At 34.3% G+C, this 18499-nt stretch overlaps 1 protein-coding gene across 1 annotated transcript; it reads right to left on the bottom strand.

Annotated features, from left to right (window-relative positions):
- Nucleotides 1-192: 192 nt before the first annotated feature.
- Nucleotides 193-12595, bottom strand: LOC104888240 (CLP protease regulatory subunit CLPX1, mitochondrial). Its single transcript, XM_010673138.4, has 14 exons — nucleotides 11761-12595; nucleotides 11239-11297; nucleotides 10481-10578; nucleotides 8372-8451; nucleotides 6608-6658; nucleotides 4936-5010; nucleotides 4760-4837; nucleotides 3905-3961; nucleotides 2122-2192; nucleotides 1928-2027; nucleotides 1704-1808; nucleotides 1516-1578; nucleotides 1189-1311; nucleotides 193-639 (listed from the first exon to the last, which is right to left on the bottom strand). Exons 1-14 carry the CDS (start codon nucleotides 12325-12327, stop codon nucleotides 424-426), a joined length of 1743 nt encoding a protein of 580 aa, XP_010671440.1. The 5' UTR covers nucleotides 12328-12595; the 3' UTR covers nucleotides 193-423.
- Between the last annotated feature and the right edge of the window lie 5904 nt (nucleotides 12596-18499).

Below are 18499 nucleotides of genomic sequence, written 5' to 3'. Positions count from 1 at the left end.
AAATATAGATATATCTTGGAAAGATGGGTAAAGAATGGCCTTGTTAACTAGTATTGATCAACAGATGAGGCAAAGGGGTAGAGGTAACTTTACAAAGCCACAAATTTTACAGTGTAGGACTGTAGGTTATGAAAGAGATCATACATACTCGTACAACAAGCAGCAAGAGTGACATGCATGCAAGGGTAAAGATACACAAACAAATTCCATTTCCACAAAGAAAAGGGCGTAGGCATTTCGAAATTTTCAGAAAATGATACAAATATATATGTTCCTCTTTCATCTTTTCTTTTCTTTTCTTTTCATACCCTTTACTGCCTCACCTGGCTATCTTCTAAAATGATTGCTCTTTTATTTTGTACTTCTATGGATACTGTACAGTGATGAAACTACAAATGGGATCCCTCCCTCGATCCGAAAGTTTTACATGCTAGCAACAACTGAAGGGAGGTCAGTTTCTCCCTCGACTTCTCCTTCAGAACTTTCAACCTCATTCCGGTTTTTCTGTGAAAGATAGCGGTCAAGGGATCCCTTCCCGTAAAGAATGTTGCCTCCACGCCCTTTGCCTTCTAATCCTATTGCTTCTTCATCCACAATGACAGCATCAATGATACTGTCACCCGTTCTTGTATCCGGAATCTGCATGGTATACAGAACACATTATGTTCATTTTCTCTTAAAATACAGCAAACAAATCCCTCAAAGGAAATCCCTCAAAGGAAATGAGCAAACAAATTGATGACTACATTCCCCCTTTCCATTAAAGAGTCAGATAATTAGTAATTTGTTCTCCACCAAATATATGAGGGGGTATTTTGGGAAATTCACTTAATATGGGCTCCACACCCATTCCTCCTCCCTTTGAGGTGGAGATCAAGTTTTCCATCTGGAGCTTTCCAATTCAAAGGGAGGTTCAATTTCCTCCTATGCTTCCCCTACCTCCCCCATTCTTATTCTCCCAACTATTCACGCAATGCAAGGAACCAAACAACGGAAAAATATAAGCTATAATTGTGTTCTCCATTGGAAAATATCTTTCAAGGAAAATCATCTTCCATAGAGAATAATTTCCATCCAACCAAATGAAGCCTAGTCTCTTTCCCCATTAAACTCATTATGAGAAGATCTGCATAGTATGCACATATTCTCAACAATGAAGTACACATGAAGCCGAAATTATCATGTTACCTCGTACATGGCATCCATGAGGACGTTCTCCAGAATGGCCCTCAATCCCCGAGCTCCTGTATTCTTATTTATTGCCTTTTTTGCAATTAATCTCAATGCCTCGTCTGTAAAATGGAGTTTCACCTGTAATAAGGAAAAAAAAAATACAACTCAAACTTCAGCAATTATCGGCAAGCACATGGAACCAACATAGCAGTGAAAATCGGGAAACTCTCATGGCTGCCACCCATGGACCTCGTTTAAGATCTTATAATTAAGACCAATCATCCAAAACCATGTAAATCTGTAACAATTCTGGAAAAAAGTGGTTTCAGAGAAATCACTTACTCCATTCATTTGAAACATCTTTTTGTACTGTTTGCCTAGCGCGTTCTTTGGCTCTGTCAGAACCTATAGAACAAGAACTATGTCAATGAAGCATTGATGGTGAAATAATTGATAGAATTACATTACCATGTGTATAATCATAAATCACAGGAGAATTACATCACCTTGAGCAATAAGAAAAAAATTACCTCAACGAGTTGATTTTCAGTAAGGGCTGATAGATTTACAAGAACTGGAAATCTTCCAACAAATTCAGGTATCAAACCATAAGCAATAAGATCACTACTTTCTACCTGAAAAGGTACAAAGCACACACAAAAGAAAATTCAAACAACTTTTAGAGAATTACTAATCGAGATTTTGAAACATAATTACTCCCAGTCACCCAATTGCAACCTAAGCACAAACTTACATTATCCAATAAAGATGAAGCTATAGCAGCACTTGTGGCACCACCTGTTCTCATGTTTGCACGTACGGGAGCACCAAAACCAATAGAAGAATCATGGCGCCTGGCACAGAAACAGAATAATTTCTTCATCAACACCACAATTTCACACTCCAAACAAAGCAAAGCACTAATAAGGCAGAAAGAGGATATAAGACCTTTCTGAGATGGTTTTCTCCAAGTCGATAAAAGCACCCCCGCAGATAAAAAGGATATCCTTTGTGTCTATCTGTTAAACAAACACATCAATTGGTAAGAATTCAAAAGCCATCAAGGAACAATCTATTATAATTGCTACATTTTGATACATCCTAGGCATAATCTTAACATGTCAAATACATATACTTCCTCCGTTCTTTTTTAATTGCAACGTTTCCCTTATTTGGAAGCTCCACATTAATTGCAACGTTTCTATGTTTGGCAATATCTTCTCTCTGTCTTTGTCCTATCACATGGGTCCCACTTTTTATCTATCTCTATCTCTCTCCTCTTCACATGGCTTTCTCAAATAATGCGCCAAGGGTTGATGTCGCGATAATAATGGAATGGAGGAAGTAGCGCACTAAAGTTACGGAAACTTGTACCCATGTCATAATACACTATGATCATCCTAGTACATCAACACGGACAAGCAAAGAGTACACATATTCCACAGAAGTTATCAACTCTTACACCATATCATAATAAACTAATCAATCCCAGTACATATAGTTTCGAACACCAAAGTACATGTTGAAATATATCCACACACACACCCCCAAAATTCCCCAACATTTGTTTTATTGGGAAGGAGCTGGCGACGTAAGGGGGAGGGTGGAAGGCTCACTCAATGTCTTATAGAAATTTGTTATAAGAACTTCGTATACAAATCAATGGATGGTTCATCAAGGTGCATGTGGAACCGAATTTTGATCAATATCTCAGGGATTCTTTCAACAGCTTTGCATTTCCTAGTGAGGGATTTAAAATTTTAAAGTTCCTATAGATATGTTTACATTTGTCATCATAGCTCAAGGTGTTGTCATGCAATTATATGACCAGCCAAACTGTCTAGTACACCTGTTGGAGAAAAACCCTATATTTCAGGAGTTGTGGCTTGTTAGAAGATTGCATCAATATATGTACACAACCATTCTATCAAAAATCTTCTCTAACAACATTATCATTTGAAGGTAGATAGTTAGAATTGATTATCACTCATCCTACCAACTAGTGGGGTGAAGATGAGGTAACCTTAACCAGATACCAAGCAAATACTCTTCTCAAGCTTTACCCACAAAATCCTGATTGAGGTAAAGCAGATGACTCTGTGAGCTCTCCATCTTGAGTAAGAGTCTAGGGTTCTGATTAATTGGAAGATATAATGTTGTCAAGTGCACTATCATCCATCCTACCAACTCTACAGTTACCTTAAGCTGAGGGGAAAGAAGAGAGCTCTGTTGGGGCTTTGTATATGTAGTATGTTATCCCATCAACCTTTCCTAGAACTACTCTAAATCCAACACTCGTAGTGGTGGGCTGGTGAGCTACACTAGGATGCCCTCCTATTCCAATTAAGGAGCACGAGAAAAAAGAAAGAACAAAATGAGCAGCTGTCAGCTCACACATGCAACAGTTTGCACAATCAGTCGATTACACCCACTTTTATACCCCAAAGGCAATGTCATCTCAGCAAGAGAGCTCTACTCCAGCTTAAGTTCACAAACACATTGCAGCCTCTATATGTTATTACCTTATTTTCCTGCTGAGCTAAAAATTGTTAAATGCCAAATAAATAAGTGACCACTATGATTGTCAATGGAGCCAAAAAATTCCCTAGCCTCAGCAAAAAAAATCCCTAGCCTCAGCAATATAATCAGAGGCATAAATTTTTTGGCTTAATTATCCCAAAAAAAATGAGCAATATCATTTTTGTCAGTGTCAAATTATCACTATTAGTACCTGAATATTGTCACCCCTGGGATGCTTCCGAGCTCCTTTCTCAGGAACATTGACAATCTGGTAAGAATAGCAAACATCGATTTATAAAATCTTATTCTTTAGACCAAATTAAGCAAAGGGAATATAACAAATATCAAGTAAGCAAGCTGTGAGCTAAGCCTTCCAACTTCCAACTGTAGTGATGCAAAACAAGTAATCGTATAGTTGAGAAAGCTAACTATACACACTGAGCAGCAACAGAGGACTCCGGATTACACTGAAGGATCCCTCAGGCAATGGAACAGCAAAATAATTGGACATAGGCTTAGCAAATGAGCTCCTACATATTATTTCCACCAGAAAGTTCAATGTTACCTATGAACACGGATCATCTCCATCTCCTAACAGATGGTCCATTTATAAGATCAATGTTGGAAATGCTTGAAGGGGAAAATAGGGGGGAGGGTTGGGTATTTATTTATTATATAGCTTAAGGGTCATCACCTTAAGATAGGAAATGGCTGAAAAGCATGGAGAGGATCCTAATAGCTTACCTAACCCTTCAAATTACTCTGTGCTGAGGAGACAATCCTATACTGATAGTACAAAAGCTAGTTATTTAGTATTTACTACCAATATCAGTAAAATGATTCCAACAAACACAGTCAAACTCATGAGAGCTTAAAAAATCAGATAACCTACTTTTTGTTGAAAACTTCAATCACTCAATAAGCAGGTCCAAAATCAACCAGAAACGCCAAAGTACAACATTTAAGTTCCCAATGCAAGAAATAGGAAAAGAAAAGTGTTTCCAGTTCTTCTAGAAATCAGGGTTGAAATAGATTAGGGACATCTGTCAACAAATGATGGACTTACTGTTCCTTCCAACATTTTCAGTAATGCCTGTTGGACACCTTCACCCGATACATCTCTACTGATATTAAGGCTCTCAGCCTGCAATATTGACGAATTACAGATCAATTGGGAGTAGATAAAAGATCAAACCTACTGAATCAAGTAATCAACAGTAATAGGAAAGCATCAAAGGAAACCTTTTTGGTAATTTTGTCGACTTCATCGATGTACACAATGCCTTGTTGTGCAGCTGCCACATTATAGTCAGACACCTGGAGAAAAGAACACAAAAGAAGATAGAGTCATCAGACTCTGCAAAAAATTTGACTTTTGCTTTTTCCAAAGTAGAGTTGCCTAGCACATAAAAAGGACTTCGATATTACTAAAATCTTGCAAGACTACATTTAAAACAGCAAACTTTGTCCAATAAATTAAGGTAATTGAATACTTTAGCAGTGAAACAACAGACGCTGCAGGTGCAGCTACTTTTCAAAGAAGGCACAGTGTTATTAGTAATACTCAGTAATAGTACTAATAGTAGTAGTAGACTAGTGACAACAATGGAAGCAATGATATACAGTATACACAGATAAATCAAAACGCACACTAAGAATGCATGAATGCTAGAACACCAAGAAAAATTAAGAAAACGAAGTGAACAAAAAAAACATATCTTAGCTTCCCTGAGTTCCTCCCACATATTCTGAGTTTCCCTAAAAAGAAAACCCTTTTCCCATAAAAAGCAACTAAATTAACTAAAATTGAACTCCATTAGCAAGACAAGATAAGATGGTGGTAAAACCTACAACACAAAACAGGTAATAAAGCATCTAGCGTAATTAGAGAATGAGCAACTACTATTGTGTTGAGACTCTTTTAACTTCAATTTACATGAGTCAATGGGTTAATATTCTCTTTGGTTCGACATAAACATCACGTGTCCTTTTAGGGTGTGCCAAACTTCACCCTTGAACTTCAATAATTTACATATTAATTACTCCTCTTCTATCTCCATCATATCAGCCCTTTTTTATGTGCCCATCCTGACACAACCACACACTATCTCTCTGTCTGAATCCGGTTTCTTATACAGATTTAACATCATGACAAACCAAAGGGTAAAGACATAAAGTTTCTTCTGGGATGGGGGGAGTGATACATATAGTGATTTTGGTATGTGGGAGATCTGGGCAGAAACAAAGCTTGTAAATGCTGAAGGTGTACGAATTCCAAAGAGACTAGGAAGTAGTGACTACAAAGTAGCAAGAAACAACTTTGAAAGTTTATTTGCTAGCTAAAATAGAGCATGTCAAGCGATATCTTACAATATTACACCAGAACCGGAAACGGTTACTCATTTCCAGTATTATAGATGGTTGCCTAGTGAGTTGGTGAGGAATGAATTATCACCATCTCTTAAATTCCAGAGTATGTGAGGTACTCCCATTTTTCGGGTTGTAAATAATAAGAGGGGGTTTACAAGCTTTCTCTGGTCAGAGTTTGTAGTTGATGAAAACAAATAGGTGGATACATGATTTAAAGGCCTAGAGGAGCCACATATAGTCATATAAATATGTCCTTCATTGCTTGGATTTTCCTGATTTTGTGCGCTCCTTTCCCAACAATAGGAAGCCTTATAAAATTACAAGTCAAAAAAGTTGCATGGATTCATTCAAAAAAACGAATTTCAATCGGCCCCGTGAACTTACCAAATTGAAAAGCACAAGTATTTTGACTTCAAATGCAAAAGACAAACATGGGGTACAGATGAGTTTAGATGTCCATCAAACATAAGGAGTAAGGACTAACTGATCAACCATGCCACAAAATAAACTTTCATTCAAAACATTAGCAAAAGCAAATAGTTACCGTGAGAAGCTTGTATAAAATCGACTCTACATCTTCTCCGACATATCCTGCCTGCAGGCATGAAAAGAACACATTACCAACCAGCAGCCAAATCACAAGAATATTTAAAAAATATCTCAGACATTTGAGTTTCTAATCCCTGATCCCAATCCAATTCTAATATCATACTTCCTCCTTTTACTTGCAGTGTTTCCCAATTTAGGGAGTTGCATATTACTTGCAACATTGACATTTTTCGCAATATATTCTCCCCCCCCCCCCAGCAGATGGGTTCTTTATTTATCTCTTTCTCTATCTCTCTCCTCTCCTAAATTTGTGTGCCATACCTCAATGTTGCAAATATATATAAAAAAACAGAGGAAGTATTAGTCAATCTCTTGATACAAACAAGTTCAACACGGTTATGCAGAATTTAAACATGCATTGTGGTACATATCTGGGCTAAAAAAACACCACTGAAATGGACGCCATGTAATCCCAAAAACAGTTTTCCCAAGTATATCCTCACATACACAGATAAGATCGGGTAGAAAGAATGGTGCCCAGAGGACAGGAATAAGAGCTCTCATATCTGTTAAAACTTGAAAAACTGCAGTAGAATTAGAATCATCCTGAAACTGGTGCACAAGTGGTCTCAAAATCCAACTGCAAAGAGGTTGCTATTGTGCAACCATATTTAGGCCAACCCAAGCAGCAGACTAATCTACAACCAGCAGGGTCTATAACAAAAGATCCCATCGATAAAGTGCTTGAAAGCAACAAGCCAGCAACAATAATTACGTAAGTATAGGATTTACATAATCAAAATACTTGTACATTACAGGCAGCAGTATTGATAGTAATAAATGGAAGTGAATTTTAGCACACTCTATTCAGCTTCTTAACTGTTAGTTCCACAAAGCCAAGCAGTGATTGAAAGTTCGACACTTTATCATTCTACCAAAAATATTTGTGAGCAATCATGCCAACACTTGTTTGAACACAGACACACAGCTTTGCTGCTGCTGATTTAGACAGAGATTCATAAACTACATAATGCTATGCAGCTGACGAATTTCCCTATAAGATAAGCACACAGTAACGTGTTCTTGCAGATAACCAGATAAATTATTAGGCAGCAATCATTTTTAATAGTGCACATCTCAATTAACGACTAGCAAGTGAAACAATGTGATTCCATGTTCATGTCAGGTAAACACACAGATTGTTTGCATGACAGGCAAGCCTACAGAAAAAGGTGTATCGGTATCCATATACATTTGCAACCTCCTAGTTCAACAAAAAAACACATTGCATGATAATAACAAATTCAAACAACATGTTTTAGCAAACCAAAAGTTTCTGATTTCATATATTCATCTGAATTCTGAATAACAAGTCCTTTCCTTTGTATATAATGGGCAGAAAAAAGATGCCAGAATATATTCCCTAGACTGGAAACACTGCCACCCATCAGCATCACAAGTTAGTTATGTTGAACAATAATGGATCATTTGGAGAAAGGTAGTCATTTTAGGAAATGCTAATGAATTCGTGTGCAGTGTGCAAGATCCCGCATAGATATCCACAATGATGCATCTCCACATGCAACTTAAGTAAACACATATGCATGCCCTTGGACAACATTTTCACAATTTTTATTTACAGACAAATCATTACAACTCCCTTCATTTATTACCTTGTACAAAACAGTGCATAACAGTATTTAACGATTATCAATCATTGCAGATAATGGACCACTGTAAGATATAATTTCTCAGTTACCTGAGTCAATGTGGTTGCATCAGCAATTACAAAGGGTACATTCACCAGCCTCGCCAATGTTTTTGCAAGTAATGTCTTCCCTGTCCTTGAGAAAACATTACAAGCATGTAAATGAGACGAGTAATGAAAATGAATGAACACAAAGAAATATAAACACCAATCTCTAAATAAGAGAACTAAAGCGAAGGTACAAGAAAAGGAAAAGTTATCTAGCACCCTCTTGCTCTATTTCATCTTTCCCTTTCACATTCCCCCGCTTCCCCTTTCCCAGGTTTTAACATAGCAGCAAGGTGAGCAACAATGGCAAGACCAATTTTTCGACAAGCCAAACTACAGAATTGCCACATTCATGTAACTACTAACAGCAACATCTTCAACCCTGGAAGTGTTATGAGAGCTTCTGAAAAACAGTTTCTACTTCTAAAAAACAAATTTCTCAAAACTAATTCTAGAAAAAGTCTGACGTGTTTGGTCGCCTTATTCGAGAAGTGTTTTGAGAAATAGAAACTATTTGGTTATGTAATCAAAGACGAAACTATTTCTTGAAGACCCACAAATGTTTTTAAACAGAAGATAACATTAGTAAAATCTTTTTCCTAAAAAGATTGTGGAGGAAAATAAAATTGATAGTAGTAATGGAAAAGAGAACACCATCTACAGGTAAAAAAAAAATTATCATGTAATGTGCAAGAAAAGGACCAAATAGAGCCATATAAATTAAAAGAATAAGCATAACCCTTTTCTAAAGAGAAAAAAGGTCTCAGTAATCAGTCAAAGGTAAACATTAGAAAAAGGAGAAAAAGAAATACACTATATGTTTCCTTAGAAGATGAGACAATTTCTTACTTGAAGTCCACTATATAAACCTATCATACCACATATTACTATTAAAGCTCATGCCCTTTGCAAACTATAATTAGTTCAAGTCATGCATAATTTTCTCATTCCAACTTTGTATGATCCACCTTTTTTCTCTTCCAAATCCCTTGAGAGAGTCTTCTTGCATTTCCTGCTAACTTGGGCATTAAATGCCTCTAACTACAGTTCCCAATCTATCTGTCTCATTTGTCGGTTTTAACATCATAAAATTAACCTCCACATTGCCTCAAATCACTCCATTCTGAATCCCACATCTTCTAGTTAGGCTGCACATCAAATGAGACATTCTCATCTCCGTTACCATTTATGTATAGGTTTAAACTTGCTTAACTGGCCAACCATCTTGATTGCAACCATATAAAATTTTGCCCTCAAGTAAAAATTTAACATCTCCTCGAACACTTGAGGCACTCCAGTTAAACCACCTCGCATCAACATAACGAATGAAAGAAACATCTCATCCATCTCATTTCCTCAAGTACAGGTATTGTCTTTGGTGTAGCTTCGGTTTCGAGCTTGAGGTTTCCTAACCTTCCCTGAACTCACATTCCAAGTACACTAATACTCAATATGAAATCATTTGGCTACAATGTGTCTCTCAAAAGTTCCAACTTGTCACTAACATCTTCTCTAGCGACTTCCATTGAAACATATCATTTGGAAGTAGCACAACATGGCACTAATCTCTTATTGTCTTGGAAAGCATCTACATTTCAGGTGTAAGAAAAGACTCAAAACCAATCCTTCATGAGGTTATCTATAAGATGAAATGCTTTGTATTTTGACCTGACATTCTTAAGGTAGTTTAAACTCCTCCATATGTATTCTTAAGAACTCAAACATATGCAATAGTAATCCCTTTTTCCTCTAAATACCCTACGACTTCCCTGGGTATTCAATCATCAACCTTTTCCTGGTCAATAAAACAGAGTTCATTTCTGCAGTTTCTATCACCATATACAGGAAGCTTCTTGTTTTCTATCACCCTATACAGTTTGTTACCAGCATGCACAGCCTGAGGAAAAGCAAATACTAAGGCAAAGTACATACATAATGGAAACAGAGTGGCCTTTAAGATACAGAAGTTCAATCAACGTTCCCCACAACCTACTCTCACCCCCTTCCCCTAAGAAAAGAAAAAAGAAAGAAGGAATATCTTCATCTGAAAGTATCAATAAGAAAATTTGAGATCATGCTGAAGAACAGTAATCAACGATGACAACAGGTTACCTGACCCTGTGGGGCCCATTACAAGAATGTTGCTTTTTTCGAGCTCCACTACTTCATCAGCAGGGTCTAATTTTCCATTAGCTGATTCCCCTGATTGCCTAGCTTTCCACATTCGTAAAGCAATTAGCTAATTTCAGCAAGCTATTTCGTATCATATATACAATTGCAGCAGAACATAGCAACTGTTAGCAAGATTATATAAAAATTTAGACCCCTGTGAGAGTGAGACAGATATTGTTGGTTAGATTCTTTATCTGAGTTAAGACATCAAAATATAATCAGCACAGTTTAATTGTGTGAATTCCAATCCCCTATAAACAAACAAAAGAACATCTTGTTGATTGGAAATATTGCAAGTGATATACTCTAAGTAGGATACACCTACAAAAATTACCAAAATTCTCAGTTGAGCACAAAATTTGTAGCACTAATCTTACATATCTCGTGCCGCGATTTAACTAAAACTAAAAAACAGCCAAAAGCAATGTCAGTCTACAACTTGTTCCGCACAAGCTGTGCACAAGAGTGTCAAAGCTCTAGATTTTTCTGCAAATCATCAATACTTTTTCCAATGAAGAAAAGAGGAGCCGAACTAAATTTCGATTCAAGTTCAGATTATATGACAGACTGTATAGAACATGACATGATCCATGTTCCAACAATAGGCTTGCAGAATAATTCTTCTGGTTGTGTCCCTAAGAAGTAAATAGTACTTTGTCCACAAAAGAAAACAGATGAAATGTAATGGAATCACCAACCTCTGCAAGGTCTCATAATATATTCTCTTATAATGATTGTAAACAGCAACAGAGAGCACCTGCAAACAACAAATTGAACAAAGAATGTGTGCCGATATTTCAGTACAGATTCGTTCTTGACAACAAACCACTAGTCAATAACAAAACTAATGCAGCAAAAATATATCCTCTCAGGACTCAAGAATATACAAACTGAAATTACAAACACATCAACAACTATATTCATCCCACAAAATAACTAGAAACAACCATATTGTTCATTGTTATGAATTACCCAAAAAAAAATAACTAACCATATACATTCACAACACTCATACAAAGAGATCAAACAAAATCTCCAAAGCTCAATATCAGAAACACAGTAAAACACAATGCCAAAATCACATTTTCAGCAATCTACAATCTCAATTATCCAATAGCAAACACATCTATATTAATACTACTGACTCACTGCTATATCATTGAAGCAAATTATATCTCAACTTCAAAAAAATTAACTAGAATTGCATTGCTAATGAATACCTTCTTAGCTTTCTCTTGCCCAATCACAAACTTATCAAGTCCTCTACAAATCTCCTTAGGTGTAGGAAAACTACTACCCAAACTTGACCCACCCCAACACCCATCCTTTGGATTGGATCCAGACCCACCACCACCACCTGCACCCGCATTCGAACCACCACCATTTCCACCACTTCCACCACCACCACCACCACCTCCACCTCCTCCGCCACGGGCCCGAACCACAACTCCATCAGATGGAGGCTGCCACACCTCTGGTGGGTCCCCAGAACACCTCAAAACATTAGAATCAGAACCCAATTTCCTCTTATTATGATTAGAATTAAACCCCATAAAGTTAGTGCCTTTATCCATGAATTCCCCACGAAGTGAAACAGGTTTGAAGGACATGAAATGATAAGGTGTGTTTATAAAGTAATCTTCTTGTTTAGCTTTGTTGGCAGCATGAGAACTTGCCATACGACCCATATGCATATGCATATGGTTCATCACAAAGTATCTGAATTGATAAGCTGTTAAGATTGCTGTTTCTTTAGTTGATTTCGATCTTAAAACTGCTGCTGCCATGGCGGATTTTAGATTGGATAAACAACCACAAAAAAAAATATAGAATTTTTGAAGAGATTTACAGGGAAATTAAAGAAATTAAGACATGGGTTTTGTAGATTTGAGGATGAATTAAATTGGGTTTGTCTTAGATTTCGTTGAAATTAATGAAAAACGAAGGTTATCTTAAAGAAGAAAAAACTGGGAGAAATTGAGACAACAGTACTCCTAAATTGGGCAGATGTGAAATAAAAATGGGCAGTTATAGTTTTTTTTTCTTTTTTTCTGAGCAATTTGTTAGAAAGAATGATGATTGATGATATAAATGAGTAGATATTCACAAATCACACACAAATAAGATGAAAACAGAATAAACAACTACTATTTTCTCTCTCCTCACTTTAGAATAGTAGTATCTTTCATTTTTTATGGATGAAGTGGGTTGAGAATGTGTCATTTTATGTGGATTATTGAGCATTTAGGAATCTTGTCTTTGCTTCATAGGAGTAACTATCAAAAACTGCAATCTGGCAATGGAAAAACAGTAAATTTTAGTAGAATTTTACTTGAGTTGAGTGTATTTTGGAACTCAAGATTACAACTTTAATCATGAGTCTTAAGGTTATTTTTTAAAAAATTTAAATATAATTGCTAGATGCTAAATATGAAAATTTATTTAGTGTAAAATGATTTTTTGTGTGTTTACCCTTAATCCAAAAACTAAACTACTTTGTCTAAGAGAATAGTCAAGGCAATAATTGCATGCATAAGGCTTAAACATTACTTGTACTCCTCTTCTAGCGTGGTCGAAATTCATACTCCTTCGATCACAAATATACTTTTGTTAGCTTCTGTTTAGTTTGGAAGGAAAACGATTTTTCAAGGAAAATTACAATTTATAGATAAAATTTTATTTGGTTCATCGCAAGAAAAGTTGGAAAGAAAAAGAAATTAGAGAGAAGAGAGGAATATGAAGGAAAGGTAAGGAGTAAAGAGATGATAGAGAAGTTAGTCACTTGTAGTTGTAGCCGCAACAAATTAGCACTATATTATTCTTATTTTTTTGAACTTGATAGAATTAGTTAGGTTTTTGTTGTCTTACTATCTAATTAGATTAGAGAAAATGCTTTTGTCCGTTCAATACCAGTACAACTTCAAAATCGTTGGAATCATTTCTAAGAATTCTAATTGACTCGTCATATCATTCATGACATGTCTATTTAGATTTGTAATTCATCAGTCATAAATGATAAAATGAAGATAAATCTAATGTTGTGTATCTCATATCTATACCTAAAACTTTTAAAGAAAGTTTGATGACCTGTGTTGTGACTTGTGAAAGCTAAACAACAGCAGATGAACACCCAAGTAATGAAATTCCTCTTAGCCTAACAATCAAATTGTTCTCGTTATAACTAGGGATGGCCATGGAGCGGGTCCAACTAGACCTAGATCCAGACTCGCTTTTTTATTTGGACCCAGACCCATATGGTCTTAAAGTTTTGGACCCTTACCCAGACCCAATGGGTCTGGCGGGTCTCGGCTTCAAAATGGGTCTCAAGCATATTTTGACATTCTATATATTTTTTTACCTTACGATTTTTTACGCACATTTTCCTTAGTAATTAAAATGACATGGGACCAAAATAATAGGTTAATTCTTCCACAAAATATCCTAAATTAAACAACCACAACAATGCAATACCAAAATGTTACAACTCACAATTGGTCTACAATAAGTTTAAATTACTCAAATTCATAATAATAATGAAAATTCTTTCAAATTAGAACTAGGGATTTGAAGTTCGAAGTGAAGCAGAGAGACAGAGAGAAAAAGGAAGGTCGAAATTCGAGGTGAACGGTGTAGGGATTTAGGGTAAAATTAGTTTATATATTTTATAAATATCTATATGTTAAAAAAAATTATCGGGTCTCTGGGTCGGGTCCGAGTCTAGAATTATCAGACTCGTACCCAGACTCGTTTTAAGACACGTAGACCCAGATCCGACCCGGACCCAATGGATATCAAAATTTTAGACCCAAACCCTTAAAAGTGGGTCGGATTTAACCGGGTCTGAATCGGATCCTGAACCCATGCCCATCCCTAATTATAACTTGCAAATCTTATTCGCCCTAACAACTCAAAAATTGTATTGGTATTTTCTATAAATAAAACAATAGTAGTACAAAACTTGGAAGGGAATAATGCACTGGTATAATGCCAGGACCAGATGACCAGATCCCATAAAATCATTAACAATGTGGATATAGTATAATACTACATCAGCTTAGGCCTTAGTTGACATTATCCGTATAAGTTAAAGAAGAATTATATGATCCACAATCCACTTAATACATGTGCACGGTCCATTGTAGCTTACTTCATGTATGTAACGCATGTGAGGTTGAGGTGATAGAGTAGTTGAGTCGCTTTTCACCTTATATTTCCGATATTTAGGGATCAAATTTTATAGGACTCATTTGAAGATTTCCCCTTATCCCTCCTTAAGTGAGTCTCATTCATTTTATCTTTAAAAATAAATGTATATAACGCATGTACCAGAGCCAGACAGCACGAGGATGAAAACATTCATAGCATCCCTTTTAGAGAGTTTTCTATTGAAAGAGGCTAAAAGGGGAGGGGGGTAGGAGAGGATATTGGCTAAGTTTTCTAAATTACAATAATTATCCTTTCTCCGTTCTGTTTTAAATGAAATGTATGGTCTTGGCATAAGTATTTAATTAGAAAAGGAGATAGATGAAGAGAAATAAGAAGATGGACTCACGAGGAGAGAGATAGAGAGAAGTGAATACCAAATAAAGTAACGTTTCATTTATTTTAAACAGTCTAAAATGGTAAGTGTTTCATTTATTTTAAAACAAATGAAGTATAAGTTTTACTTTTTCAAAATTATATTATTTATGATTTAATTTTGAGATGCGAAGTATGAGCATTTATTGTATAGTAATGTATCATCTTGTTAACCTTACAAAACCACCATGTCCGACACCAATACAAGTCCAAAACCACCCAAACACAATGTATACCCATCAACTACCATCCAACAAGTCAAAAACACCAAAACAACCCTTGAATGCAAAGTATCTTACCTATTAACCACCACAATCATGTCCATTACTCTAGATGTAGAAAGAGGGATGCAAGGAACACTCAAAAAAGCAAGAAAAAAGCTAAGCAAAAAGGTTGTTTAAAGTGCAATGTTATATTTTTTTGCTCGAATTTGTTGGTAAAGTATCACCAAACAAAAGTTATCTTAACTCATTTCAAGTAAAAATTAAAAAATTACTTTCTTACCAAATGTTTTTTCACATAACAGATCTAATCAATTTAAAAAGTTACTTTCTTTTACATCTATTGAAAGGATTTTAAAATAATTTACACACTTTTGCTTCTCATCATCTGGTAAATTAGTAAAATAAAAGTACAAAGGGAAGACGAGAACGCAAAGTAACCAAAAGTTCATCGTATAAGGGTTTGATTTGACAAAAGACATGAGAGTTCGCGCGTCAAAAGAGGTAAAAATCAACATGTAAACTAAAATAATACACCATCCAAATTAAAGTTGTATAGAGCAAAGGGTATAATGTATAGAACTTATACTAATATTGCTTATCTATTCAAAAATTTATTGAACTTTTAAAAAAACTTTCTTAATATTTTGAAATTACTAAACTTTTCTTACTTGTTTAAATTGTTTTTTTTTTTAAGTTTTCTTTTTAATTTTGAACTTTTGCTCATCCTTTTCCGAATTCTTAAATTATTTTATGAAATAAAGTAAAAATAGGCTGCACGAAACATATCATAATAAAAACTGCAATATAAAGTTCTCCCAAAAACCTATTTTTTTTTTTTTATATACTTTTGGCTATGTTGCACGAAAAACACATTAAATTATTTTTCTGTTTTTAAACTTTATGCTAATATATTATGACTACTACACGTACTATTTTTTAAATTTAAAACAGACATTGAGTGCATTTGTATTTATCTCTATTCTACAAGAAAAGAGCAGTGTCCATCATCTTTTACAAGTATACCCTCAACTAATAAAAAAACAATTACACCTTTCTCTAATTTATTGTTTTTTCTTTAAAAAAAACTATATATACAGTAAACTTTGTGAACAATTTTTCGTAAATATTATTATGCAATGAGCTTTTTATTTGTTTTCGCATGCATCACGTCCATATAAGGCTAGTTTCATATAAATAAAGTTGTGTATAAATTAAAGGTTTATATCTCAAAAACCTTAAATAAATTTCTATGCTCTTTTAAGGTAAATGAGAAGACTCGTAAAAAAAAAAAAAAAAAAAAAAGTAGATGAGAACAAAGACCATATTGATTTGAAATATCTTACAAGCTAATCTGACTATCGTTCACAGTACCTCAATCCTAACCATTAGGTCAAGATATCCTTAGTAACTCGAGTTACACTTTAATAGTGAAATTAAATCATTCATCTAAAGTCTCCTTAGACCTTTTATGGGTGCGTTCTGTTCAACTTAAAAAATTCAGTTTCAGGTCCAATAAGTTCAGATAAGTTCAAATAAGTTGCAATAAGGTCTAATAAGTGCAATAAGTTCCAATAAGGTCTAATAAGGTCCAATAAGTTCCAATCAGGTGCAATAAGTTCCAATCAGGTCTAATAAGGTCCAATAAGGGTGCGTTCTATTCAACTTATTGGACCTGAACTTATTGGAACTTATCTGAACTGAACTTATTGAACCTGAACTGAACTTATTGGAACTTATTAAACCTGATTGGACCTGATTGGACCTGATTCAACTTATTGGACCTGATTGAACCTGATTGGAACTTATTGGACCTGATTGAACCTTATTGGAACTTATTGACCCTGATTGAAACTTATTGACCCTGATTGAAACTTATTAGACCTTATTGGACCTGATTGAAACTTATTAGACCTTATTGAACCTGATTGAAACTTATTTGACCTTATTAGACAAAAACATTGACCATGAATAACATAAATATTACCACTAACGTAAATACTAGCCCTCAAAATTTTTTATGGAATAATAATTATTATAATTCGTCCTTTAAAAATAATGATTATTAATTATCTCTTATGATAATTAATTTAACAAAAAAATTACTATTTATATATTTGCCTATACATAACTTTCATCACTAATATACTCCCTCTGTTTTTTTTTATCTTTCTCACTTAGAATCTTGACACTATTCATGCATAGAGAGAATCTTCTCAAATGTTCTCAATTTATAAGAAAAAACATAGTCATGTGGGGTCTTGTTTGATTCGTCTCAATTAGTACTTTATTAAAATTCAATCGTTATAATTTTTACTAATATATAATGAAAGATATTTAAGTTTTAAAACGTGCATTGACAAACGTGCAAAGTCAAAGTAGGAATGATAAAAAAAAACAGAGGGAGTATCTAATAGTGTTGTTTTAATTTTATAAAACGCTAGTAGAAAATCAAAAAATTAATAATCATTATTATTATTGTTAACCTTAATTAATATTATGTAATTATTATTATTATTATGTAATTATTATTATTATTATTATTATTATTATTATTATTGTTAACCTTAATTATTTGACCATGATTATAATTATTATTATGTAATTATTATTATTATTATTATTATTATATGTAATTATTATTATTATTATTATTATTATTGTTAACCTTAATTATTTGACCATGATTATAATATTATTCAATAGCAATATGAATAATCAAATAATAGACAATAATACAAGTATAATACTATACATTGTGGTACTTTAATAAAAAATTCTAATAATAACATAATCAGTTAATAGTAATATGAATAATAAAATAATAGACATAATACAAATAAATAATAAAATAATAGACATAATACAAATAAATAATAAAATAATAGACACTAATACAAGTATAATACTATATAATCATTGTGGTACTTTAATTAAAATTCTAATAATAACATAATCCGCTAATAGTGATATGAAATTATGAATAACAAAATAATGGACAATAATACAAATGTTTATTAAACATTGACTATTTGGACCTTATTAGACCTGATTGGAACTTATTGGACCTTATTAGACCTGATTGGAACTTATTGCACCTGATTGGAACTTATTGCACCTGATTGGAACTTATTGCACCTGATTGGAACTTATTGGACCT

Source organism: Beta vulgaris, chromosome 3 (assembly GCF_026745355.1).
Source record: "Beta vulgaris subsp. vulgaris cultivar EL10 chromosome 3, EL10.2, whole genome shotgun sequence".
Lineage (NCBI taxonomy): Eukaryota > Viridiplantae > Streptophyta > Magnoliopsida > Caryophyllales > Amaranthaceae > Beta > Beta vulgaris.
The sequence above is the reverse complement of the archived record's forward strand: the minus strand, read 5'-3'. Positions and strand labels throughout refer to the sequence as shown.

Coding starts and splice junctions, on each gene's coding strand:
- LOC104888240 (XM_010673138.4), bottom strand. CDS start 12,327: ATGGCAGCAGCAGTTTTAAGATCGAAATCAACTAAAGAAACAGCAATC. Junction 5,011..6,607: donor TTTTATACAAGCTTCTCACG/GTAACTATTTGC, acceptor TCTTTTCTCCAG/GTGTCTGACTATAATGTGGC. Junction 1,312..1,515: donor AGATGTTTCAAATGAATGGA/GTAAGTGATTTC, acceptor TCCTTATTACAG/GTGAAACTCCATTTTACAGA.